The 23,306-nt window shown below is 49.5% G+C and overlaps 1 protein-coding gene across 1 annotated transcript in view; it reads right to left on the bottom strand.

Moving 5' to 3' along the window:
* Positions 1-23,306, bottom strand: part of prkd2 (protein kinase D2) — a 131,008-nt gene that overhangs the window by 22,430 nt on the left and 85,272 nt on the right. The window contains exons 3-10 of the mRNA XM_059950948.1: positions 18,557-18,688; positions 14,025-14,185; positions 12,611-12,818; positions 8,985-9,062; positions 7,840-8,005; positions 7,481-7,604; positions 4,359-4,436; positions 556-832 (exon numbers count right to left, since the gene is read on the bottom strand). Of these exons, the coding sequence (XP_059806931.1) occupies positions 556-832; positions 4,359-4,436; positions 7,481-7,604; positions 7,840-8,005; positions 8,985-9,062; positions 12,611-12,818; positions 14,025-14,185; positions 18,557-18,688 (1,224 nt within the window). The remainder of the gene's footprint in view (positions 1-555; positions 833-4,358; positions 4,437-7,480; positions 7,605-7,839; positions 8,006-8,984; positions 9,063-12,610; positions 12,819-14,024; positions 14,186-18,556; positions 18,689-23,306) is intronic.

Genomic DNA, 23,306 nt, shown 5'->3' with positions numbered 1-23,306 from the left:
ACTCTCAGTGTGAACTGCAATTTGAATGTACACAAGGTGGGACAGTGGAAACCTGATTGGATGAGGACTGACCAATCAGGAGGGATGGACAATGGGGGTATAAATACCACCGGACTAGACATTATCCCTGATGAAGATGGCAGAGTTTGTCGCCGAAACGTTAGTTAAATTTCATACCTGTACCCGGCTGGAAGTCAGAGAAGAGGTTATTAGACTACTGGCTCGGAGAAATGTCGTCTAGTTTGACGGTATACAACTATATAGTTAAATGACTATAACCTTGACTTAGGAAAGGTTTAGAGGGATTTGGGCTAAATTCAGGTAACTGGGACCAGATGAGATGGGCATCTCGGTTGGCATGGATGAGGTAGGCCTGTTTCTGTGTGGTATGATCCTGTGGGTTTAAGAATAGAGTTGGGAACTTGGCTGCTGGTCCTGTAGGGTTGAGCAACATCTCGATGTTCGGTGAAACTTGGAGCGAGGCGGGGGTGGTGGTTGAGACTCAGCAAGAGGATAGCGCTTGATACAGACGAGTAGACGGGGAAGGGTACGTACTGCGCGGTGTGTGTCCCTGGGCATTGGCCGTATCCTGGAAGATGACCGGCTTCAGGGCCTGCCGAATGGCATTTTCCCAGGCCTTGGCCTCCTCGAGAGCTGCTGCCGGGCCACTCTGGCTCCCAGAGTTTGGCTGCGGGAAGGGAGGGGCTCTCTCGCCGACGAAGTAGATTACGCTGCCGGTCCGGATCTCGAAGCACGGCGGGTTCCCTCCATGGGCAACGGAGCCGACGCTGTCTGCCGATTCCACGGAGAGCACCTCGGACAGTGGGATCTCCTGAGAGGACAGGGGCGATGGATGGAAAGCCATTAGGTATAAAGTGTCTGGGTTTCCCTCACCCCCTCAGTTAACTGTCTGCCCTACCAATGCCCAGGGGTGCAGAGTGAAGTTCCCTCAGACACTTGCCATGATCTCCCTAACCCTCTTACTGAAGGCATTTCCTATCTGGACCCATCACGACTCATTTCGGCAACTGCTCCGCCCATGAACACAGGAAACTGAAGAGAGTCGTGGACAGCATGTCACAGAAACCAGCCTCCCCTCCATGGACTCTGCCCTCGCTTGCTTCTGCCCGCCAGCTTAACCTCACATCCTCTTCTCTTTCTCTTCCTATTGGGCCGAAGATACAAAAACTTGAAAATATTGACCACCAGGCCCAAGCACAGCTTCCACCCTACCACTATAGGTCTGGTAAGACACTCCTTTAACCTCATAACCTACCTCACCATCTTCGTGCACCTTACCGTCTCCCTGCACCGCACTTTCCCTGTAACTGTTACCCTTTATTCTGCATTCTCAATAGACAATAAACATTAGGTGCAGGAGTAGGCCATTCACCACCATTCACTGTGATCATGGCTGATCATCCACAATCCAGTTCCTGCCCTCTCCCCATATCCCTTGACTCCGCTATCTTTAAGAGCTCCATCTAACTCTTTCTTGAAAGCATCCAGAGACTTGGCCTCCACTGCCTTCTGGGGCAGAGCATTCCACGGATCCACAACTCTCTGGGTGAAAAAGTTTTTCCTCAACTCCGTTCTAAATGGCCTACCCCTTATTCTTAAACTGTGGCCTCTGGCTCTGGACACCCCCAACATCGGGAACATGTTTCCTGCCTCTAGCGTGTCCAATCCCTTAATAATCTTATATGTTTCAATCCGATCCCCTCTCATCCTTCTAAATTCCAGTGTAGACAAGCCCAGTCGCTCCAATCTTTCAACATATGACAGTCCTGCCATCCCAGGAATTAACCTCGTGAACCTACGCTGCACTCCCTCAATAGCAAGAATGTCTTTCCTCTTATTGTTTCAGCTTGTTCTACCTCAATGTTCCGTGCAGTGATCTGACCTGTAGGAACAGAATGCAAGGCAAGCTTTTCACTGTATCTCGGAACAGGTGACTATAATAATCCAGTCCTTTCTACCATCTCTTCCTCCCGCCTGAAATTCTGCCGTTATCCACTTGCTACGCCTCCATCTTGTTCTATGAACCCTGTCTACACTGCTTGCTGCCTCAGTAAAGCAGCCGGCATAATCAAAGGTCTCACCCCCCCCAATCCCCGGACTTCTCTCCCCCGCCCCCCAGCTCCCATCAGCCCAAAGAGACAGAAGTCTGTACACGGGTGCCAGTGGCTTCCTCTCCTCAGCTAAAGAACCACGATATCGCTCCCTTGTGCGCCAATTCCTTTTCTCAAAGTAAGTTAGAGTGGAACTTACGTCACCTGTAGCAGTTACTTTACAGCAAACCAAAACCCCCAGAGGCAAAAAATAGGGGTCGTGGGGGATTGACATTGTACGACGCGCTCCAAAGAAACAGAATTCAAAGTCTAAGAAACTACATTCGATCCTTTATTAAGAAACCAGCAAAGGGGAACAATTTTGTAAAAACAAATGAAACTAAAACTAACGAAATAAGCAGTTTAAGCATACTTAAGCGTTAGCGACCTTAGCTTGCTTGAACGTATTAAGTCAAGTGTAACTAAGCATCCTTAAATGGTCAACGTCAGAGTATCGTTCCCTGGCCTAAGCCCTGCTCGAACCAGACTAAAACAGAACTAACGACAGAGCACGAGAGGTTACTGTAACCATACTCTGCACATCTACCACGTGGCAAGTTACCCGTAATAAACGTGCAACGTTAAACACAATAGATACACGCTCCTACATCACCATATACTGCCCTGAGATTCATTTATGTCACTAGTCCTCACAATCTACCTGGTTATGATTTTGCACCTTATCGTTAACCTGCACTGCACGCTCTCTGTAGCTGTTACACTTTATTCTGCATCGTTCCTGTTTTTTGCGTGCGTTTGTGGGTTTGATGCTATTGTGGTTGTCTCTTTGCGAGGGAGGGGGGGTTACAGGTTTATGGTGTACCAGCTGTCTCTTTCCATGTGAAGATCTGGTAGTTATATGTAGGAGGGGAGGGGCTGGGGGCTTGGGGTTTGATGTTTCAGCTTCCATTTTCTGGATGGGCAATCGGTTAGCTTTTGTGTGTGAGAGAGGGGGTTAGGGGTGAGGGGTTTGGTGGTCTAGCTGTTGTTTTCCGGGTGGATGATCCGGTAATTTTTTTGCGCGAGGGAGGGGAATGGGGGTTTCGGGTCTGGTGTCCCAGTTGCCATTTTCCGGGCGGACGATCTGTTAGTTTTACATGTGAGGGAGGGGATGGGGCTTGGGGATTGTGAATTTCATTTCTTTTTCGTGTGTGGGGGGGTGCGGCTGATGTCTTTTCTTTCAAAAGCCCCCATGTTCTTTTCCTGCATTCCACGGCTATCTGCAGAAGACGAGTATCAGAGTTGTATTGCACATACATACGTTGATAATAAAATTGACCTTTGAACCTTGTTCTACCCCACTGCACCGAGTAGTGAACTGATCTGTGGGAACTGTATGACAAGCTTCCCACTGTAATTTGGTACATGTGACCATAAGGCCTGGGAGCAGAATTAGGCCGTTCGGCACATCGAGCCTACTCCGCCATTCCATCATGACAGATTTATAATCCCTCTCAATCCTATTCTCCTCCCCATTGCCCCGACACCCTTTCTAATCAAGAACCTATCAACCTCCGCTTTAAATACACAAAATGACCTGGATTCCACAGATTCATCACCCTCTGGCTTTCAAGCTAGCATTCAGACCCTCCTTGTCTCTGTTCAAAAGGGACTTCCCTCTATTCCAAGACTGTGCCTTCTAGTCTTAGGCTCTTCCGCTATAGAAAACATCCTCTCCACGCCCACTTTACTGAGGCCTTTCGACATTCGATAGGTTTCAATCGGATTCTTCTGGACTTCAGCGAGTGTAGGCCCAGGGCCATCACTCCTCACTCAGTACTGTGCAAAACTCTTCAGGACCCTGTATTTTTTAACGTGGTTTCAGAGTGTACGGCCTGCACAGAGCCCTGATCTCAACGTCATCGAGGCTGTCTGGGATTAGCTGGAGAGACAGGAGCAAGCGAGACAGCCAAAGTCTACAGAAGGACCACTACAAGTTCTCCAAGATGCCTGGAACAACCTATTAGCTGATCTTCCTTATAAAATCGCACGACAGTGAACTGATGCAGTTTTAAAGGCAAAGGTGGTCACACCAAATATTGATTTGATTTAGCTTTTTACCGTTTGATACTTCGAAACTTTTCATTACTTTGAAAGCACCTTCACTTTACAGAATTTTTATCTAACATGTGCCGAAGACTTCTTTTGCATAGCACTGCACGTTAAGCCTTTCGTTCTCACGAACCTCCTCCGGACCCCCTCACCTCGACAATGACGAACTACGCAATCCCAGCGAGGATACGGTACCTTATAATACTTGCTGCCTGTGTCGTTGTGGAAGAGCGTGATGCATTTCCAGTCCAACCTCCAAAAGTGCCTCTTCCTCTGGAAGGGAAGATTTTGAGGGTCAGCGGCAGAACAGAGGAGGAAGATTCATTCTGAGATCCAAAGCAAGGTGCGATCAAAGATCAAGCTACCATTCAGATTCAAAGCAAGCCTACGTGGCAGTCAGGACACGATGCCCCAAAAAGGATGCATCCATCACTAAGGACCCCCTTCACCCGGGTCACGCCCTCTTCTCATTGCTAATGCCAGCCTGTTATAAGCACAGCAACCTTGAGAGAAAACATCATTAACAACATGTTAATCCCTCCAGCTCCCCAAAGGAGAGTTATAGCTCAGGGTGGGTCTTTCGCCCTCCTGCCCTGATTCAGAAATTGTTCCTTCTCTCCCCGATCGCAGCCCCTCCCTCCAAAAGACCTTCTGTTTCCCACAGGTAGGTTTCCATCACAGTAAGCTGCAGAGAGTTGTGAACTCAGGCAGCTCCATCATGGGCACTGGTCTTCCCAGCATCTTCCAGGAGCAAAACCCCAAAAAGGACTCCCACCACCCAGCACATGCCCTCTTCTCATTGCTACCATCAGGGAGGAGGTACAGGAGCCTGAAGACCCCTCTTCTCATTGATACCATCAGGGAGGAGGGACAGGAGCCTGAAGACCCCTCTTCGCATTACTACCATCAGGGAGGAGGGACAGGAGCCTGAAGACCCCTCTTCTCATTACTACCATCAGGGAGGAGGTACAGGAGCCTGAAGACCCCTCTTCTCATTGCTACCATCAGGGAGGAGGTACAGGAGCCTGAAGACCCCTCTTCTCATTGCTACCACCAGGGAGGAGGTACAGGGGCCTGAAGACCCACTCTCAATGACTCAGGAACAGCTGCTTCCCCTCTGCCATCTGATATCTGAATGGACGTTGAACCCATGAACACCACCTCATTACTTTTTAATTTCTACTTTTGCACTACTTATTTAACTTTTTAATATACACGCTTACTGTAATTCACAGTTTTTCCCTCGATTATTATGTGCTGCTGCCGCAAAGACAACAAATTTCACTACGTATGCCGGTGATATTAAACCTGAATCTGATTCACATGCAAACCTATGCAACTCCAACTACCAGGAGGGTAAAGGATGCCATTACTAGAAATTCATCCAATGGGAATAGCTCGCAAAGGACGGATCCAAGGGATTTGCAACATGGTATGAATGAGAAAGGTGGATCGGTGGAATTCGCCCAATGGGTGAGAGAGCTTTGGAAGCACTGGGGAACTGTCCAACCGGCTAGGGTGAGACAGGTTAGATTCTCTGCAACTCCATTACGCTGGTTTGAATGAAAAGAGAGACTTTTGTAAGAACTGCTTCCAATGTGAAGAAATGGAGGGGAGGTAGATGCACTGAATTTCCTTCAAGGGTCAGCGGCCAGCGTAACCCCGCCTTTGGAATGCTGGTAGGAAACCGGAGCTCCCAAGGCAAACGTACGCGGTGACGAGGAGAAGATACAGATTCCTTACAGACAGCGGCAGCGACCTCAGCGGAAATCCCGCAGATTGTAAGTTCTCCCCGTGATCGCAGGGGCTCCGGTTTCCTCCCACACTCCAAATATTTTCAGGTTAATTGGCCGCATAGTATAAACGGGGGTGGGGGGGGGGGCTCGTTCTGCCAGACGGGGCTTGCTAAAGTAACTACAAAATAAATGGGGGACATTTACAAAAACAAGTGCAAGAAAAGGGCCCAAATGATCATTAGGGACCAGAGTCACCCCAACCACAAACTGTTCCAGCTGCTACCATCCGGGAAACGGTACCGCAGCATAAAAGCCAGGACCAACAGGCTCCGGGACAGCTTCTTCCACCAGGCCATCAGACTGATTAATTCATGCTGACACAATTGTATTTCTGTTATATTGACTGTCCTGTTGTACATACTATTTATTACAAATTACTATAAATTGCACATTTAGACGGATATGTAACGTAAAGATTTTTACTCCTCGTGTATACGAAGGACGTAAGTAATAAAATCAATTCAGTTCAGTGCGTTAAAACTTGACCCAGTTAGCGATACGTTTGATCTGTTAAATGGGGCTGAGTGGTAACCTCTGAAATGGACCGAGGAGCGACAGGCGACGCATTGGCGCAGCGGTCAGCCCTGCTGCCCCACAACTCCGAGGTCACGGGTTCGATTCCGCCATCGGGTGCTGTCCGCGTGGAGTCTGGGTGCCCTGTTCGAGACTGTGTTTCACCCCGGGAACTTGAGTCCTCCCAGGCTAATGGGTTACAGTGAACTGCCTCTCAATTTTGGAGAGTGGACGGAGATGTGAGAGAGAACGAGTTAGACGACTTGATGGTGAAAGGAGGCTTTGCTCTATCGGAGATCTGGAATGATCTGAAACAACAGGTTTCAGGTCCTCACCCACTGACAGTAAAGGTGGTCTTATGCAGGGACCAAAGCCCTGGTATCACATTCTCTACAAACAAATGGTCCAAGATTATAAGTTGCAAGAAAGAACATGTTTAAAACACACAAACGTTTGTAAAAGACAAAATCTAGAGAGTTATGGGGGTGGGGGCGCTGTATAACATAGTACTGTGCGTGAGTCCTGTGTTTGTCAACGTGGAGCGGAGAGCGAGTTTGCAAATCTGGCGGGAGCAAAGGATGTCGCTAATGACGAGGGTGGAGCGATGCGGGAGGGGTGTGGGACAGGTGGCAGAGGAGAGCCGGGGTAGGTGCAGACACACCCAGCCCTGAGACACCAGGCAAGGTCATCTGATTCCAAACAATTGGTTTATTGATCGATACAGAATGTCTCTCTGGTGCTTCCCTCTCCCTCCCCTCTCCCTTCCCCTTTTCCCAACCATGATTCCCACTCTCAGTCCACAATAGAGACCCAGATCAGAATCAGGCTCATCGTCACTCATGTATGTCAAGAAACTTGTGTTTTTTTTGTGGCAGCAGTACAGCGCAATCCATAAAATTACTGCGGGTCTGTGCAAAAGTCTTAGGCGTCCTGGCTGGATACGGTATGTGCGCCCAAGACTTTTGCACAGTAATGAAAGATCCAAGAGCTGAGACGAGTTTGCTTTACCAGGACATCCCTGTTACTGTAGTGAACCAGCCAGCCCTCCTTCACCGTCATGCTGGACCTCCGCTTGGTCTGTTTCACCGACTGCACCACTCTCATCAGGGGGATGTTGGAGGCCATGGGGTCACTAACCAGAGAGAGAGAGAGAGGAGTGAGTGATGATGCTAGAAGGAAAGATTGAACAGGTTAGGACTTTTCTGTGACTTCAAATACACCCACAGCCACCACCCTCTGACCGAAGAAGATCCCGCCTCAGGTTCCTCTTAAATATTTCACCTGTCACCCTTAACCCATGAGCTCTAGTTCAAACTCAAAGCGAGCGTAACCTCCCCTCGACCTTTCCACCCCCGCTCACAGCGCACCTCAGCATCCTGCTGGGGCCGTCCTCTCCCTGGAAACCGTTTTCCGTGCTGCCGGAGCTGGTGTTCGCCTCGTCGGAGTCGTCGGCCGTGATGGCCTTGTCTCCGTCAGGGTACTCGCTGACGTCCTCCATGTTGACGTCCGTGTCGGCCCCTGGGCTGAGGAGGTCTGCAAGGCAAATGGGATTCGGACATTCCCGAAGCAAGACAGAGTCGAAAAGAAACATACGTGGGGACGTGAAGGGACAGGCTCCACTGTGTGTGCAGTTCTGGTCACCAACGTACCTACAGGACAGGACAGGACAGATAGAGTGCAGAGAAAAACTACGTGGATGTTGCCTGGGCTTGAGCACTGAGTTGTAAGGAATGGTTGAATAGATTAAGACTTTATACCCTGAAGCGTATTGACAGAGGGATACCAATTTATAAGGGATATAGATAGGGTAAATGTAAGCACATCTCATCCTTCTGAGCTCCAGTCAGTATCGGCCTAGAGACATCATCTACACCCTCATTATGTGCCGCGCCGTACGACATGGGCATACTTGGTCTTTGCTCTTAGAAAATTTTTCTACAGAAGTGGTTTGCCATTGCCCCCTTCTGGGCAGTGTCTTTACAAGACGGGCGACCCCAGCCATTATCAATACTCTTCAGAGATTGTCTGCCTGGCGTCAGTTGTCACATAACCAGGACTTGTGATCTGCACCGGCTGCTCGTATGACCATCTCCTTTGGTGTAGACGTATCTCCAGAGCCATCAAATGCTCCTGAGAAAATCATTTGCCCCAATACCAGTTCAGATAGCCAATACGTCGGGAGCACCGCGGGTCCCCAGGGTTTCCTGTGGTGTCAGCCTCACTGGGTATATTCATCATCGTCAGCGGTTCAAGAAGGAAGTTCACCACCCACCACCCCTTCCGAGGGCAACTAAGTGTCGGCTCAGCCTGCTGGACCCACCACTACAGCCCGGCGCTGGAAAACGTATCACAGGTCCTTCGCTATGACTGTGTCTAAACCCTCTGTGGGAGCAGCTTCACCACGTGGAATGCAGTGGGTCGAGGGGGAGGCTCAGTCCCACCTTCACAGGATGGACAACAAATGAGGATGCCCCAGGAATAAAAGAGAAACGAGTGCTTAGTCACGTCTCACCTCCATTGATGCTGGATTCTCCCAAGCAATCATTGGGCACTCTCTCCACACATCTCCTGTGGCAGTTGAACTTGCAGTCTGGCAAAACCAAAAGACCATGAGGTGTAGAAACAGAATTAGGCCATTTGTCCCATCAAGTCTGCTCCACCATTTCACCAGCCCTCTCAGACCGGATCTCCTACCTCCACCCCACATCCCTTCGTGGCCTGATTAATCAAGAACCTATCAAGCTCTGCCTTAAATACACCCAATGACGACCTCCACAGCAGCTCGTGGCAACGAATTCCACACTCTGGCTAAAGAAATTCCTCTTTATCTCTGTTCTAACAGAAAACTTCTCTATCCTGAGGCTATATCCTCTGGTCCTAGACTCCCCCACCATAGGAAACACCCTCTCCACATCCACTCTATCTGTGTCCTCTGGTCCGAGACTCCCTCACTACAGGAAACATGCTCTCCAGATCCACTCTATCTGTGCCCTCTGGTCCTAGACCCCCACCATAGGAAACATCCTCTCCACATCCACTCTATCTGTGTCCTCTGGTCCTAGACTCCCCCACTATAGGAAACATCCTCTGCACATCCACTCTATCTGTGTCCTCTGGTCCTAGACTCCCCCACTATAGGAAACATCCTGTCCACATCCACTCTATCTGTGTCCTCTGGTCCAAGACTCCCCCACTATAGGAAACATCCTCTGCACATCCACTCTATCTGTGTCCTCTGGTCCAAGACTCCCCCACTATAGGAAACATCCTGTCCACATCCACTCTATCTGTGTCCTCTGGTCCAAGACTCCCCCACTATAGGAAACAACCTCTCCACATCCACTCTATCTGTGTCCTCTGGTCCTAGACTCCCCCACTATAGGAAACATCCTCTCCACATCCACTCTCTCTGTGCTCTCTGGTCCTAGACTCCCCCACTATAGGAAACTTCCTCACCACATCCACTCTATCAGGGCCTTTCAACATTTGACAGGTTTCAATGAGGTCACCCCTCATTCTTTTGAATTCCAGTTGAGCACAGGACCAAAGTCATCAAATGCTCCTCATATGATAAGGTTTTCAATATCTGAAACATTTTCGTAAACCTCCTTTCTCAGATAAGGGGCTCAAAACTGCTCACAACACTCCAAGTGAGGCTTCACCAGTGCTTTATAAAGCCTGAACATCACATCCTTCTTTTTCATATTCTGGTCATCTCGAAATTAATGCCAACATCATTTGTCTTCTTCACCCCTGACTCAAACTGCAGATGAACCTTTAGGGAATCCTGCACTAGGACTCCCAAGTCCCTTTGCAACTCAGATTTTTGAATATTTTCTCCATTTAGAAACAGTCAGCCCTTTCATTTCTTCTACCAATGTGCATGACCATACACTTCCCAACACTGTATTCCATCCGCCATTTCTTTGCCCATTCTCCCAATCTGTCTCAGTCCTTCTGCAGCCTCTCCACTTCCTCAAAACGACCTGCCCCTCCACCTATCTTCATATGGCCATTTTATGAGTGAGGTGGCGTTCTTGGGTTTAATGTCCAATTAGGAATCGGATGGCAGAGGGGAAGAAGTGGTTTCTGAACCATTGAGTGTGTGCCTTCGGGCTTCTGCACCTCCTTCCTGATGGTAGCAATGAGAAGAGGGCATGACCTGGGTGATGGGGATCTTTAATTATGGGCATCACTCCTTGAGATGTCCAGGATACTATGGAGTGGATCATAGTGTTGCATGGCCAATGTATCACCTACCTCCACCTTCACCCTCCCCCTACTCCCTTCTTGGCTCCATTAGCCCTGTTTGTGACCACAAGCACCTATCCCCCGCAGATCCCAACCCCTCTGTGGTATTAATGGAGTCTTTTCCATTAGAGGAGGTAATGGCGATCTGCGATAGAGATGAACTCAGGATCTCTCAATCTACCCAGTCGTGGCCCCTGCGCCTTACCGTTCTACCTGGAAAGCACTTCTCTGTAAAAAGTTACTGCAATGAACAACAGCCCACTATCTTTGCTCTCCTTGAGCCCTGTTTATTTATTTACTTATTTATATTACCTATGTGACCTATGGTCCTTTTTGTTTACGTTTTGTACCACCGCTGCCGTGAAACAACGGGTTTTATGGCTCATGATAAACCTGATTCTGACTCCCTCTAACCGCTCGGTGTTCGAACCGACCAGCATAATCAGCACCCCAGTTTATCACACCGTCACCACATTGACCACCTTGAGTTAAAATTATATTCTTTTCCTAATTGCGCTTTGTTAAAATTTTGTATGATTTGCATTTAAGTCTTGTGAACAGTAAGGTAGCGTAGTGGTTGGCACAACGCTCCGCAGTACCAGCGACCCGGGTTCGATTCCCGCCTCTGCCTGCGAGGAGTTTGTACATTCTCCCCGTGGCCGCGTAGCGGGTGAGCGGGTGCTCTGGTTTCCTCCCACGTGTTCCGATTGGTAGGTTAATCGGTCATTGTAAATTGTCCCATGATTTGGCTGGGGTTAAAACAGAGGATTTCTGGGCTCATCTCGAAGAGCTGGACATTACAACCTGCTCCACATTACATCTCAGTAAGGAAGTAAGTAAATAACTAATCGGATTCTATGTGCCTGTGACGTTCCTACAAGCTGTACAGTACGGTGCAAAAGTCTTAGGCGCAGATATATATAGCCAGGGTGCCTAAGACTTTTGCACAGTCCTGTTGTAATTTTATGTATTGTACTGTACTGCTGCCACAAAAATAAACTAATTTCATGACGGATGTGACCTGATTCTGATCTGGGTCTCTATTGTGGACTGAGAGTGAGAAGGGGCCAGGGAGAGGGGAATTGTGGTTGGGGAAAGGGGAAGGGAGAGGGGAATCATGGTTGGGGAAAGGGGAAGGGAGAGGGGAGGGAGCAGGAAGCACCAGCGAGACATTCTGTAAAGATCGATAAACCGTTTGTTTGGAATCAAATGACCTTGCCTGGTGTCTCAGGGCTGGTTGTGTCTGCACCCGTGCCCCCTACCCCGGCACTCCTTCTCTGCCACCTGTCCCACACCCCTCCCACGGTGCTCTGCTCTCGCCATTCCTAACATCCTTTGCTCCCACCAACTTTACAATCTCGCTCTGCGCTCCACGTTGACCGATATGGTCCTGTGCAAAAGTCTCAGGCACCCGAGCTACATATTTGTGTCCAGCTCCTCCACCTCGTGTCTCACACCCACCTTGTGCCTTACGCCACACTCCCCCACCTTAATCTTCCTCCCTCTTCATCACACGCTCATGGAATATAGAATACAGAACATTACGGCACAGTACAGGCCCTTCGGCCCACAATATTGTGCTGACCTTTTGACCTTCACTCCTATGTAATCTTCCATTTGTCCATCATCCATGTACGTCTCTTAGATCCCCCCAGTGTATCTGCCTCACCGCCACTAGTGGCAGGGTGTTTCACGCACCCACCACTCTGTAAATAACCTACCTCTGACATCCCCCCCCAGAAGTTCCTCCAGTCACTAAAATTACGCCCCCTTGTATTAGCTGCTTCAGTCCAAATGAGGTAAGGCACAGAAGGTCAAACCCTCGTGTAAATAGACTCTAAACTAGCTCACGACCAAAGTTCAAAGTTCCACGGGTCTCACACTGACCTTTGCACTGAAGCCCCTGCCGGAAGAGGCCTTTGAGTAACTTCTTGCAGTACTGGCAGACGGTGGGCCTGGTGTAGGAGTGCACAGCAAACGTGTGAGGCACCTTGACCTTGGTCAGGAAGATCTTGTCCAGCTCGATCGGTCGCCCCACGTGGGTGCACAGATTCTGACGTTTCTCCTTCAGCGACAGCATTTCCGCCAGGTTCTTCTGCATTTGTAACAGCCGGGGGTGGGGGGGGGGGGACAGAGAGGAGGGACAGAGGGAGAGGTGGTCAGAGACAAAAGGCAAAAGCTTTATTACATAGGACGTAAACTCAGTGGCCACTTTATTAGGTACACCTGCTTGTTAATGCAAATATCTAATCAGCCAATCAGGTGGCAGCAACTCGATGCATGAAAGCATGCAGACATGGTCAAGAGGTTCAGTTGTTGTTCAGACCAAACATCAGAATGGGGAAGAAATGCGATCTAAGTGGCTTTGACCGTGGAATGATTGTTGGCGCCAGATGGGGTGGCTTGAGTATCTCAGAAACTGCTGATCTCCCGGGATTTTCACACACAACAGTTTACCAAGTTTACGGAGAATGACAAAAAAATAACAAAAAACATCCAGTGGCTGATGTACTTATTACCAAAAATGTAAAGTTTTTCATTATTATGTACTGCAGTGTACTGATTGTGCAAAACGACAGATTTCACAGCAATGCCGGTGATATTTGACCAGATTCTAATTCTCTCTCTCATCTTCGCACTCTGTCCGACCCAACACCCACACTCCACATGAAGCACACACTTTCCTCTTCCTGACCTGCAAGAAGATTCAACACAAGAAGATTCCTTTAAGATCATAGGAGCACAAGACATAGGATCCGGCCATTCAGCCCATCGAGTCTGCTCCACCATTTCATCATGGCTGATCCCGAATCCCATTCAACCCCGTACACCTGCCCTCTCACCATATATAAGACCACGAGACATAGGAGCAGAACTAGGCCATTCAGCCCATCAAGTCTGCTCTGTCATTTCTTAGCGTAGATAAAAGAATTCCAGGGATACTGGAACTCTGAAAACAGTAGCGTAGCAGTTAGCGTGTCACTACGGCAGCTTGGGGAATTGGAGTTCAATTCCAGTGCCCGTTGGAAGGAGTTTGTACGTTCTCCCAGTGTCCATGTGGGATTTCCTCTGGGTGCTGTGGTTTCCTCCCACAGTCCAAAGACGTAACGGCTAGTAGCCAAGCTGGTCACTGTAAGTTGCCCCGTGATCAGGCTAGTGTCAAACGGGTGGGGTGCTGAGTGGCATCTGGCTCACTGGGTCAGATGGGTCCACCCACGCTGTATCCCTAAATCAATATTACATCCTCCATCTGCTGGTCATTGCCAGAGACAGAACAGAATCAATACAGTGGGTCGTTTACCGACTGTCCGTCGATGGGGGATGCGAGCAAGGTCTCTGTAGTGGACAACCGCGATGCTATGGACCCAGACAGCGAGGTGTTGGACAGCCTCCTCTTCCTGGCTCCGCTGCAGTTGTTTGGAATACTGAAGGCACACCTCTTGTGATAGTTCAACCCACATCCTGTTTTAAAGATTGGTGAAAAGAAAAACGTATTAATAATGGATTCAAGATGAAAAGGCGCACGCATGCACAAAATGCTGGAGGAACTCGGCAGGTCAGGCAGCATCTGTGGAGTAGTTGAAATATTGTGGGCTGAAGGGCCTGTACCGTACTGTATTATGTTCTAGTCAACATTTAGGTCCAAGACCCTTCATCAGGATTCCTGAGATCAGTCCTGATGAAAGGTTTTGGCCCAAAATGTCAACAGTTTATCCCTGGATGCTGCTCAACCTGGGGAGGGGGGAAAGGGGGGAAGAGGGAGAGAGAGAGAGTGAGGGGGGAAGAGAGAGAGAGAGAGAGAGAGAGAGAGAGAGAGAGAGAGAGAGAGAGAGAGAGAGAGAGAGAGAGGGAGAGGGGGGAAGAGAGAGAGAGGGAGAGGGGGAAGAGAGAGAGGGGGAGAGGGGGAAGAGAGAGAGAGAGGGGGAAGAGAGAGAGACAGGGGGAGAGAGAGAGGGGGGAAGAGAGAGAGGGGGAAGAGAGAGAGAGGGGGAGAGAGAGGGAGAGTGGGAAGAGAGAGGGGGGGAGTGAGGGGGAAGAGAGAGAGGGAGAGTGGGAAGAGAGAGAGAGAGAGAGAGAGAGAGAGAGAGAGAGAGAGAGAGAGAGAGAGAGCGAGAGAGAGTGTGTGTGTGTGTGTGTGTGTTATGTGTTGCGTGTTGCTCAGGGTTTCCAGAATCTGCAGAATGTCTCGCGTCTATGTTATTCGCGTTGTGGATATTGCCTCGCAGCTTCGTAGCAATATCCAAGCTGTCCAAGACTGCACAGAGGACGGGGCAGGGAGCTCGTGATGGAAAGTAATCACAGAGGTTATTTCAAACACGAGAAAATCTGCAGAAGGTGGAAATCCACAGAATGCTGGAGGAAGTCGGCAGGCCAGACAGCCTCCAGGGAAATGGATGAACAGTCGATGTTTTGGGCCGAGATCCTTCTTCAGGACTGGGAGGGAGAAAGGAGGGAGAAGTCAGAATAAAAAAGATGGGGAGGAGGGGAAGGGGGCTAGCTGGAATGCGATAGGTGAAGCCAGGTGGGCTGGAGCAGAAGGAATCTGATAGGACGGGAGAGTGGACAGTCAGAGAAAGGGAAGGAGGAGGGGGCCCAGGGGGAAGTGATAGGCAGGTGAGAAGAAGTGAAAGGTCAGAGTGGGAAATCGAGGAGGGAGGGGGCAGTTTTTGTTCACTGGGAGCAGAAATCAATATCCATGCTTTCATGCTGGAGGCTACCTGGACAGAATACGATCTTCCAACCTGAGGGTGGCCTCATTGTGGCACAAGTGGAGGCCGTGGACTGGCGTGTGGGAATGGGAATTTAAATGTATGGAATCTGAGAAGCTCCGGTTTTGGTAGTAGTGCAAAAGTACTCGATGAAGCAGCCCCACCAATTTCTGACGGGTCAAGTTTATTTACTAGTTCTAATATTGTTCAGGCGCAGTGACCTCACTATTTTACTCTCTTTTTGCACTATTGTTTAAAATATTTCTTATTGGAGCTCTGAACTTTTTTGATGTATTACACTGTACTGGCCTCACAAAACAGCAGATACCATGACGTACAGTGGCTTGGGAAATTATTCAGCCCCGACCCTTTGTTCACATAAATGAGTATTACAACCAGGGATTTTCATCAAGTTAACTGAGAATTTTTATTTGTGAATCACGTGCTCCTTTTTCCCCACAGTACAACCCCCCTCCAAAAACACAGGGAAAATTGTGAAAAACTAAAACCGAGATGTTAGTATCCTCTTCGATATTATTCGCCGGCTTACTTTCACATTTCATCCTTTTTCTGCTTATTGCTATTTGGTTGTCTTCTGCTGGTTTTGAAAAGCTTCCCGATCCTCTGATTTTTGCCATATTACATGCCCCTTCTTTTGCTTTTACACTGTCTTTGACTTCCCTTGTCATCCATGGACGTCTCATCCACCCTTTAGAATACTCCTTCATTCTGAACCGCACCCAGGAACTCCAGCCATTGTAGTTCTGGCATCATTCATGCAAATGTCCCCTTCCAATCATCTTTGGCCAGATCCTCTCTCGTGCCTCTGTAAATCCCCTTATCCCTCTGTAATACTAATACATCTGCTCCCTTTCAAACTACAGGGTGACCTCTGTCAGACTATCGTCACTGCCTCCTGAGAGTTCCTTCACCCTCAGCTCCCTAAAGAAATCCGGTTCATTACACCACACACAACCTTTTCCCCAGTGGGATTAACCACAAGCTGCTTCAGAAAGCTCTCTGCTAGGCGTTCCACAAATCCTCTTTCTCGGGGTCCAGCACCAACCTGATTTTCCCAATCTACCTGCATATTGAAATACCCCGTGATTACAACCACATTGCCTCAGTTACATCCTGCTTCTATCTCCGGTGGTAGTTTATATTCCACATTCTATCTGCTGTTCAGAGCTTGAAGGTATCTCCCGTCAGGGTCTTTTCACACTTGCAGTTTCTAAATTCTACATATTCTGATCCTATGACACCTCTTTCTAAGGAGTTGATTTAATTTTTATCTGATACTATCTTCCTGTTATGCTGCTGCAAGTAAATTTTTCATTCCGCCTGTGCACACAAGTCCTTTCGCATATGACAATAAACTTGGCTTGGATTTTGGAAAAGATGGTTTTGTTCTGCAGTATCACAGTCGGCCAGCAGATGGGGCCGGTGACCACACCGACCCACACTGTATTCAGTGACTGTGACTGGGAGACAGGAAGGTGAGGGAAAGGGGCGCAGCTGGATCAGAAAGTGGACAAGGTGTTTTCTTGCATAAGAAAAGGTCAGCACAGCTAACCTACAGAGTGAAGCTCCCTCTACACTGTCCTATCACACACTCCCAGGACAGGGACAGCACGGGTTAGATACAGAGTGAATCTCCCTCTACACTGTCCCATCACACACTCCCAGGACAGGGACAGCACGGGTTAGATACAGAGTGAAGCTCCCTCTACACTGTCCCATCACACACTCCCAGGACAGGGACAGCAATGGTTAGATACAGAGTGAATCTCCCTCTACACTGTCCCATCACACACTCCCAGGACAGGGACAGCACGGGTTAGATACAGAGTGAAGCTCCCTCTACACTGTCCCATCACACACTCCCAGGACAGGGACAGCACGGGTTAGATACAGAGTGAAGCTCCCTCTACACTGTCCCATCACACAGTCCCAGGACAGGGACAGCACGGGTTAGATACAGGGTGAAGCTCCCTCTACACTGTCCCATCACACAGTCCCAGGACAGGGACAGCACAGGTTAGATACAGAGTGAAGCTCCCTCTACACTGTCCCATCACACACTCCCAGGACAGGGACAGCACGGGTTAGATACAGAGTGAAGCTCCCTCCACACTGTCCCATCACACAGTCCCAGGACAGGGACAGCACGGGTTAGATACAGAGTGAATCTCCCTCTACACTGTCCCATCACACACTCCCAGGACAGGGACAGCACGGGTTAGATACAGAGTGAAGCTCCCTCTACACTGTCCCATCACACACTCCCAGGACAGGGACAGCACGGGTTAGATACAGAGTGAAGCTCCCTCTACACTGTCCCATCACACAGTCCCAGGACAGGGATAGCACGGGTTAGATACAGAGTGAAGCTCCCTCCACACTGTCCCATCACACAGTCCCAGGACAGGGACAGCACGGGTTAGATACAGAGTGAAGCTCCCTCTACACTGTCCCATCACACACTCCCAGGACAGGGACAGCACGGGTTAGATACAGAGTGAAGCTCCCTCTACACTGTCCCATCACACACTCCCAGGACAGGGACAGCACGGGTTAGATACAGAGTGAAGCTCCCTCTACACTGTCCCATCACACACTCCCAGGACAGGGACAGCACGGGTTAGATACAGAGTAAAGCTCCCTCTACACTGTCCCATCACACACTCCCAGGACAGGGACAGCACGGGTTAGATACAGAGTGAAGCTCCCTCTACACTGTCCCATCACACACTCCCAGGACAGGGACAGCACGGGTTAGATACAGAGTGAAGCTCCCTCTACACTGTCCCATCACACACTCCCAGGACAGGGACAGCACGGGTTAGATACAGAGTGAAGCTCCCTCTACACTGTCCCATCACACACTCCCAGGGTATTGTAGAGGGAGATTTCCCCTTTGCCCAACCCATGCTATTTCTCACTCTGGGGAAGGGAACAGCCCCCGATCACTGTTCACAGTCCCATAGAGAACTGAATTCTTCAGACTTTGCCGGGGTTGGAACCCCACGTTCTGCAAAGCCGTGTCCTCCTCACTGACTGAGGTTCAGCCAGCAGCCCCGAGCAAGGAAGCAAGCCGTTTCCAGGGACCCGGAGAAACTCTTACCGTCGCACTTCAGCCCCTGTCTCACCAGGCCGAAGAGCATCTCGCCGCAGTGGTCGCAGAACGCCGGGGCACGGTACGAGTGTACGTTCAAGGCGTGCGGCCGGATCTGAAAATCCTCAAAGGTGGCGGCGCCTACGGGTAAAGAGATGAAGACGGTTAACGTGGTTACGCACTGAGAGCATGTTGGCGTATAGGGTCAGAGGGAGAGCAGATACAACTGTCTGGGGTTTATAGAGTCACTGAGGTGACCTAAGGGCGACCTGCAGACTAGCAGAGGGAAGGAACACCTTATACGTATACGCTCCTTCAGGGAGCGGTGTCTCAGAAAGGCAGCGTCCATCATTAAGGACTGCATGCCCTTTTCTCACTGTTACCATCAGGGAGGAGGTACAGAAGCCTGAAGACACACACTCAGCGATTCAGGAACAGCTTCTTCCCCTCTGCCATCAGGGAGGAGGTACAGGAGCCCGAAGACACACACTCAGCGATTCAGGAACAGCTTCTTCCTCTCTGCCATCAGGGAGGAGGTACAGGAGCCTGAAGACACACATTCAATGATTCAGGAACAGCTTCTTCCCCTCTGCCATCAGGGAGGAGGTACAGGAGCCTGAAGACACACACTCAACGATTCAGGAACAGCTTCTTCCCCTCTGCCATCAGGGAGGGGGTACAGGAGCCTGAAGACACACACTCAACGATTCAGGAACAGCTTCTTCCCCTCTGCCGTCTGATTTCTATATGGACAGTGAACTACCTCACTGTTATTATTTCCGTTTTTGCAATATTTTCAATTTTACTTATTTACTGTATTTGATTTACTTATTTTTTTCTATATTTATAATCTATTGCATTGTGCCGCTGCCGCGAAGTTAACAAATTTCACAACCTCTGCCGGTGATATTAAACCTGATTCTGACAACAGAAATAATAAAAGGAGGCGCCGCAGAGTCCATGGGTTCGGCGTCCATTTAGAAATCGGATGGCAGATGGCAATGATCCCTCTGAAGCGTGCACGTTTGTGCACGCACACATCTAGTGCACAAGGTATTTGTGCACGGTACAGAAACTGGTGTCACCTGCGAGTATTGTCTCCATGCAAAAGTTGCTGGAGAGTTTGCAAGTGGGAGGAAGTTGAGTGATATTTGGAAACTTGACTTCTTCCAGCTTCACTTAGGAAGTGAATCAGCTGCGGATGGTGTGCGGAAAACTCTGGCGAGAAAACCCTTCATCGCCCGCTACAGGCCAGCTACATGTGTTTTGTGAGAGTGCGGATGGAGAGAGGGAGGAGAGGAGGAAGAGGGAGAGAGGGAGACAGAGAGAGGGTGAGAGAGAGGGGATGGGGAGGGAGAGAGGGTGAGAGAGAGAGGGGGAGTGAGAGAGGAAGAGGGAGAGGGGAGCAGGGAGAGAAGTGAGGGGGAGGGAGAGAGAGGGACAGGGAAGGGGAGAGAGGGAGGAAAAGAGAGCGAGGGAGGAGAAAAGGAGAGGAAGAGAGACAGAGGAGGGGGGGGAGAGAGAGAGAAAAAGGAAGGGTTGGGGGAGGGGAGGGGTACGGAGAGGGGGGAGGGAAGGGGAGGGAGAGAAGGAGGGAGAGGGGGAGAGAGAGGGACAGGGAAGGGGGAGAGAGGGAGGAAAAGAGAGAGGGAAGGGAGAGAGAGGGAGGAGAAGGGGAGAGGGGGAGGGAGAGAAAGCGAGGAAGAGAGAGGATGGAGAGAGGGGGAGAGAGAGAGAGAGAAAAAGGAAAGGTTGGGGGAGGGGAGGGGCAGGGAGAGAGAGAGAGAGAGAGAGAGAGAGAGAGAGAGAGAGAGAGAGAGAAATATCCTGTACCTTCTCTCCAATGGTAACAGTGACCTGGGTGATGGGGCCCTTAATAACAGACACTGCCTCTTTGAGGCATCATTTAATAAACACACGAAAACCATTAGTGACATAGATACGGCGGATGGCAAGAGACCTGTCCCTAGAGTAAGGAAGTACAAATCCAGGCGGTCAGTGGGGAAGGATGTGCAAGACTTTCACACAGAGGATGGTGGAACCAGCTGCCAGAGGAAGTGGTTCCGGTAGATATATATCAGAAGCAATTGACGAGAGATACATGGATGGGCGGGGCTTGGAGGCATTTGGGCCAAACACCGGAAATTGGGACTAGCTGGGTGGTCAGAATGGACTGGTTGGCTAAATGGCCTGCATTGCTCTATGACTCTGTACGCCCGCAATAAAAACTGGATTCTGACTCCACTGTGTTTAAAAGGAAACAGAAAAATTCTTACGGATCGACTTGCAGCCCAGGTACTCTGATATAATTTCTCCAAGACTATTAACATTAAAGTTCAAAGGTCAAAGTAAATTTTATTATCAGAATACATACGTGTCAGCATATACAACCCTGAGATTCATTTTCCTGTGGGCATACTCTGCAAATCTATAGGATAGTAACTGCAACAGCATAAAATAACCTGATCAATAAGTTGCAGAACCTGGGCCTCTGTTCCTCCCTCTGCAATTGGATCTTCGACTTCCTAACCGGAAGACCCCAATCTGTGTGGATTGGTGATAACATATCCTCCTCGCTGACAATCAACACTGGCGCACCACAGGGGTATGTGCTTAGCCCACTGTTCTACTCTCTACACCCATGACTGTGTGGCTCGGTATAGCTCAATTACCATCTATAAGTCTTGTGACGATACAACCATTGTTGGTAGTATCTCAGGTGAAGTCGAGAGGGCGTACAGGAGTGAGATATGCCAACTAGTGGAGTGGTGTCACAGCAACAACCCGGCACTCAACGTCAGTAAGATGAAAGAGCTGATTGTGGACTTCAGGAAGGGTAAGATGAAGGAACACATACCAGTCCTCACAGAGAGATCAGAGGTGGAGAGAGTGAGCAGTTTCAAGTTCCTGGGTGTCAGGATATCTGAGGATCTAACCTGGTCCCAACATATCGATGCAGTTATAAAAAAGGCAAGACAGCGGCTAGATTTCATTAGGAGTTTGAGAAGAATTGGTCTGTCAACTAAAATACACCCATAGTTGTACCGTGGAGAGCATTCTGACAGGCTGCATTACTGTCTGGTCTGGGGCGAAGGTGGGGGCGGGGGAGGGGGTACATCCCAGGACCGAAAGAAGCTGCAGAAAGTTGTGAAATTAGTCAGCTCCATCTTGGGTACTCCAAGACACCTTCAGTGAGCAGGGCCTCAGAAAGGCAGCGTCCATCATTAAGGACCCCCACCACCCAGGACATCTCCTCTCATTGCTACCATCAGGGAGGAGGTACAGGAGCCTGAAGACACACACTCAGCGATTCAGGAACAGCTTCTTCCCCTCTGCCATCAGGGAGGAGGTACAGGAGCCTGAAGACACACACTCAGCGATTCAGGAACAGCTTCTTCCCCTCTGCCATCCGATTTCTGAATGAACATTGAACCCACTACCTCACTTTTTCTATAATACTCCTGCTTTTGCACCGTTTATAATTTAACTATTTAACTTAACTGACTGTAATTAATTGATTGATCAACTTATTTATTTAGTTGCTTACTTATTCTTCTTCTATATCATGTAATGCATTGAACTGCTGCTGCTAAGTGAACAAATTTCACAACACATGCCGGTGATAATAAACCTGATTCCGATCCTGATCAATGAAAGAGTGCAGAAGACAACAAACTGTGCAAATGCAAATATAAATAAATAGTAGTAAATAACGAGAAAGTGAGATAAAGAGTCCTTCCCAATTACACGCGTGCTGGGCCTAGGCCAGGCCTTGAAATAGTCACACTAGGAACTTACAGTTGCTAACCCTCTCCACCTCTGATCTACTGATGGGGACTGGCTCACAGATCTCTGGTTTTCCTCTCCCAAATTCTATAATCAGCTTTAGCCTTACTTGTCACACGTATGGTACACGTAAGGTGCTCCTTCCCGCCGCTAGCCTGCGGGTCACCCTTGGGCAAGGTGTAGCACCTGCTTAGCCCCCGATCAGGGTCACGTGAAGCCATGAGAGCAGGTGGTGGACGGTCGTACGAGCAGCCGGTGCAGATCACAAGTCCTGGTTATGTGACCACTAACATCAGGTAGACAATCTCTGAAGAGTATTGATAATGGCTGGGGTCACCCGTCTTGTAAAGACACTGACTCCAGAAGAAGGCAACGGCAAACCACTTCTGTAGAAAAATTTACCAAGAACAATCATGGTCACGGAAAGACCACGATCGCCCACGTCATACAACTCGGCACATTATGATGATGTCACACAACATGACTCATAATGCTGATGATGGCTGTACAGCAACATGAGTCGTTGGCGCCCGAGAACGTGCTGGGGGCAGCCTGCAAGAATCACCGTGCTTCCGCCAACATAACGTGCTCACGACTCACCCGCAGATCCTTGGACTGCGTGGGGAGAGGAAACCGGAGCATCCGGAGGAAGCCAGCGCGGTAGAAACTCCTTACAGCAATGGCGGGAATTGAACCCAGGACTCTGGTGCTGTAATAGTGTTACCCTAACCACTACGTCACCATGTGATTCACCTATCGCATGTACGCGGCCACATGCAGTAAAATGCGTTGTTGGCGTTAACAACAGCTGAGGATGCGCTGGGGGCGGCAGCCTGCAAGTGTCACCATACAAGGCGCGTCCCTGGCTCCCTCGACCCAAAATGCAGGTGCCATTACGGTCACCCACAGCACCAAGTGGGAGGAACTGCGACACTTCAGGCACTCAAACCCGCGCGTAAAGAGGCCCCCAATT

The sequence above is a fragment of the Hypanus sabinus genome, chromosome 26, assembly GCF_030144855.1.
Source record: "Hypanus sabinus isolate sHypSab1 chromosome 26, sHypSab1.hap1, whole genome shotgun sequence".
NCBI lineage: Eukaryota > Metazoa > Chordata > Chondrichthyes > Myliobatiformes > Dasyatidae > Hypanus > Hypanus sabinus.
The sequence above is the reverse complement of the archived record's forward strand: the minus strand, read 5'-3'. Positions and strand labels throughout refer to the sequence as shown.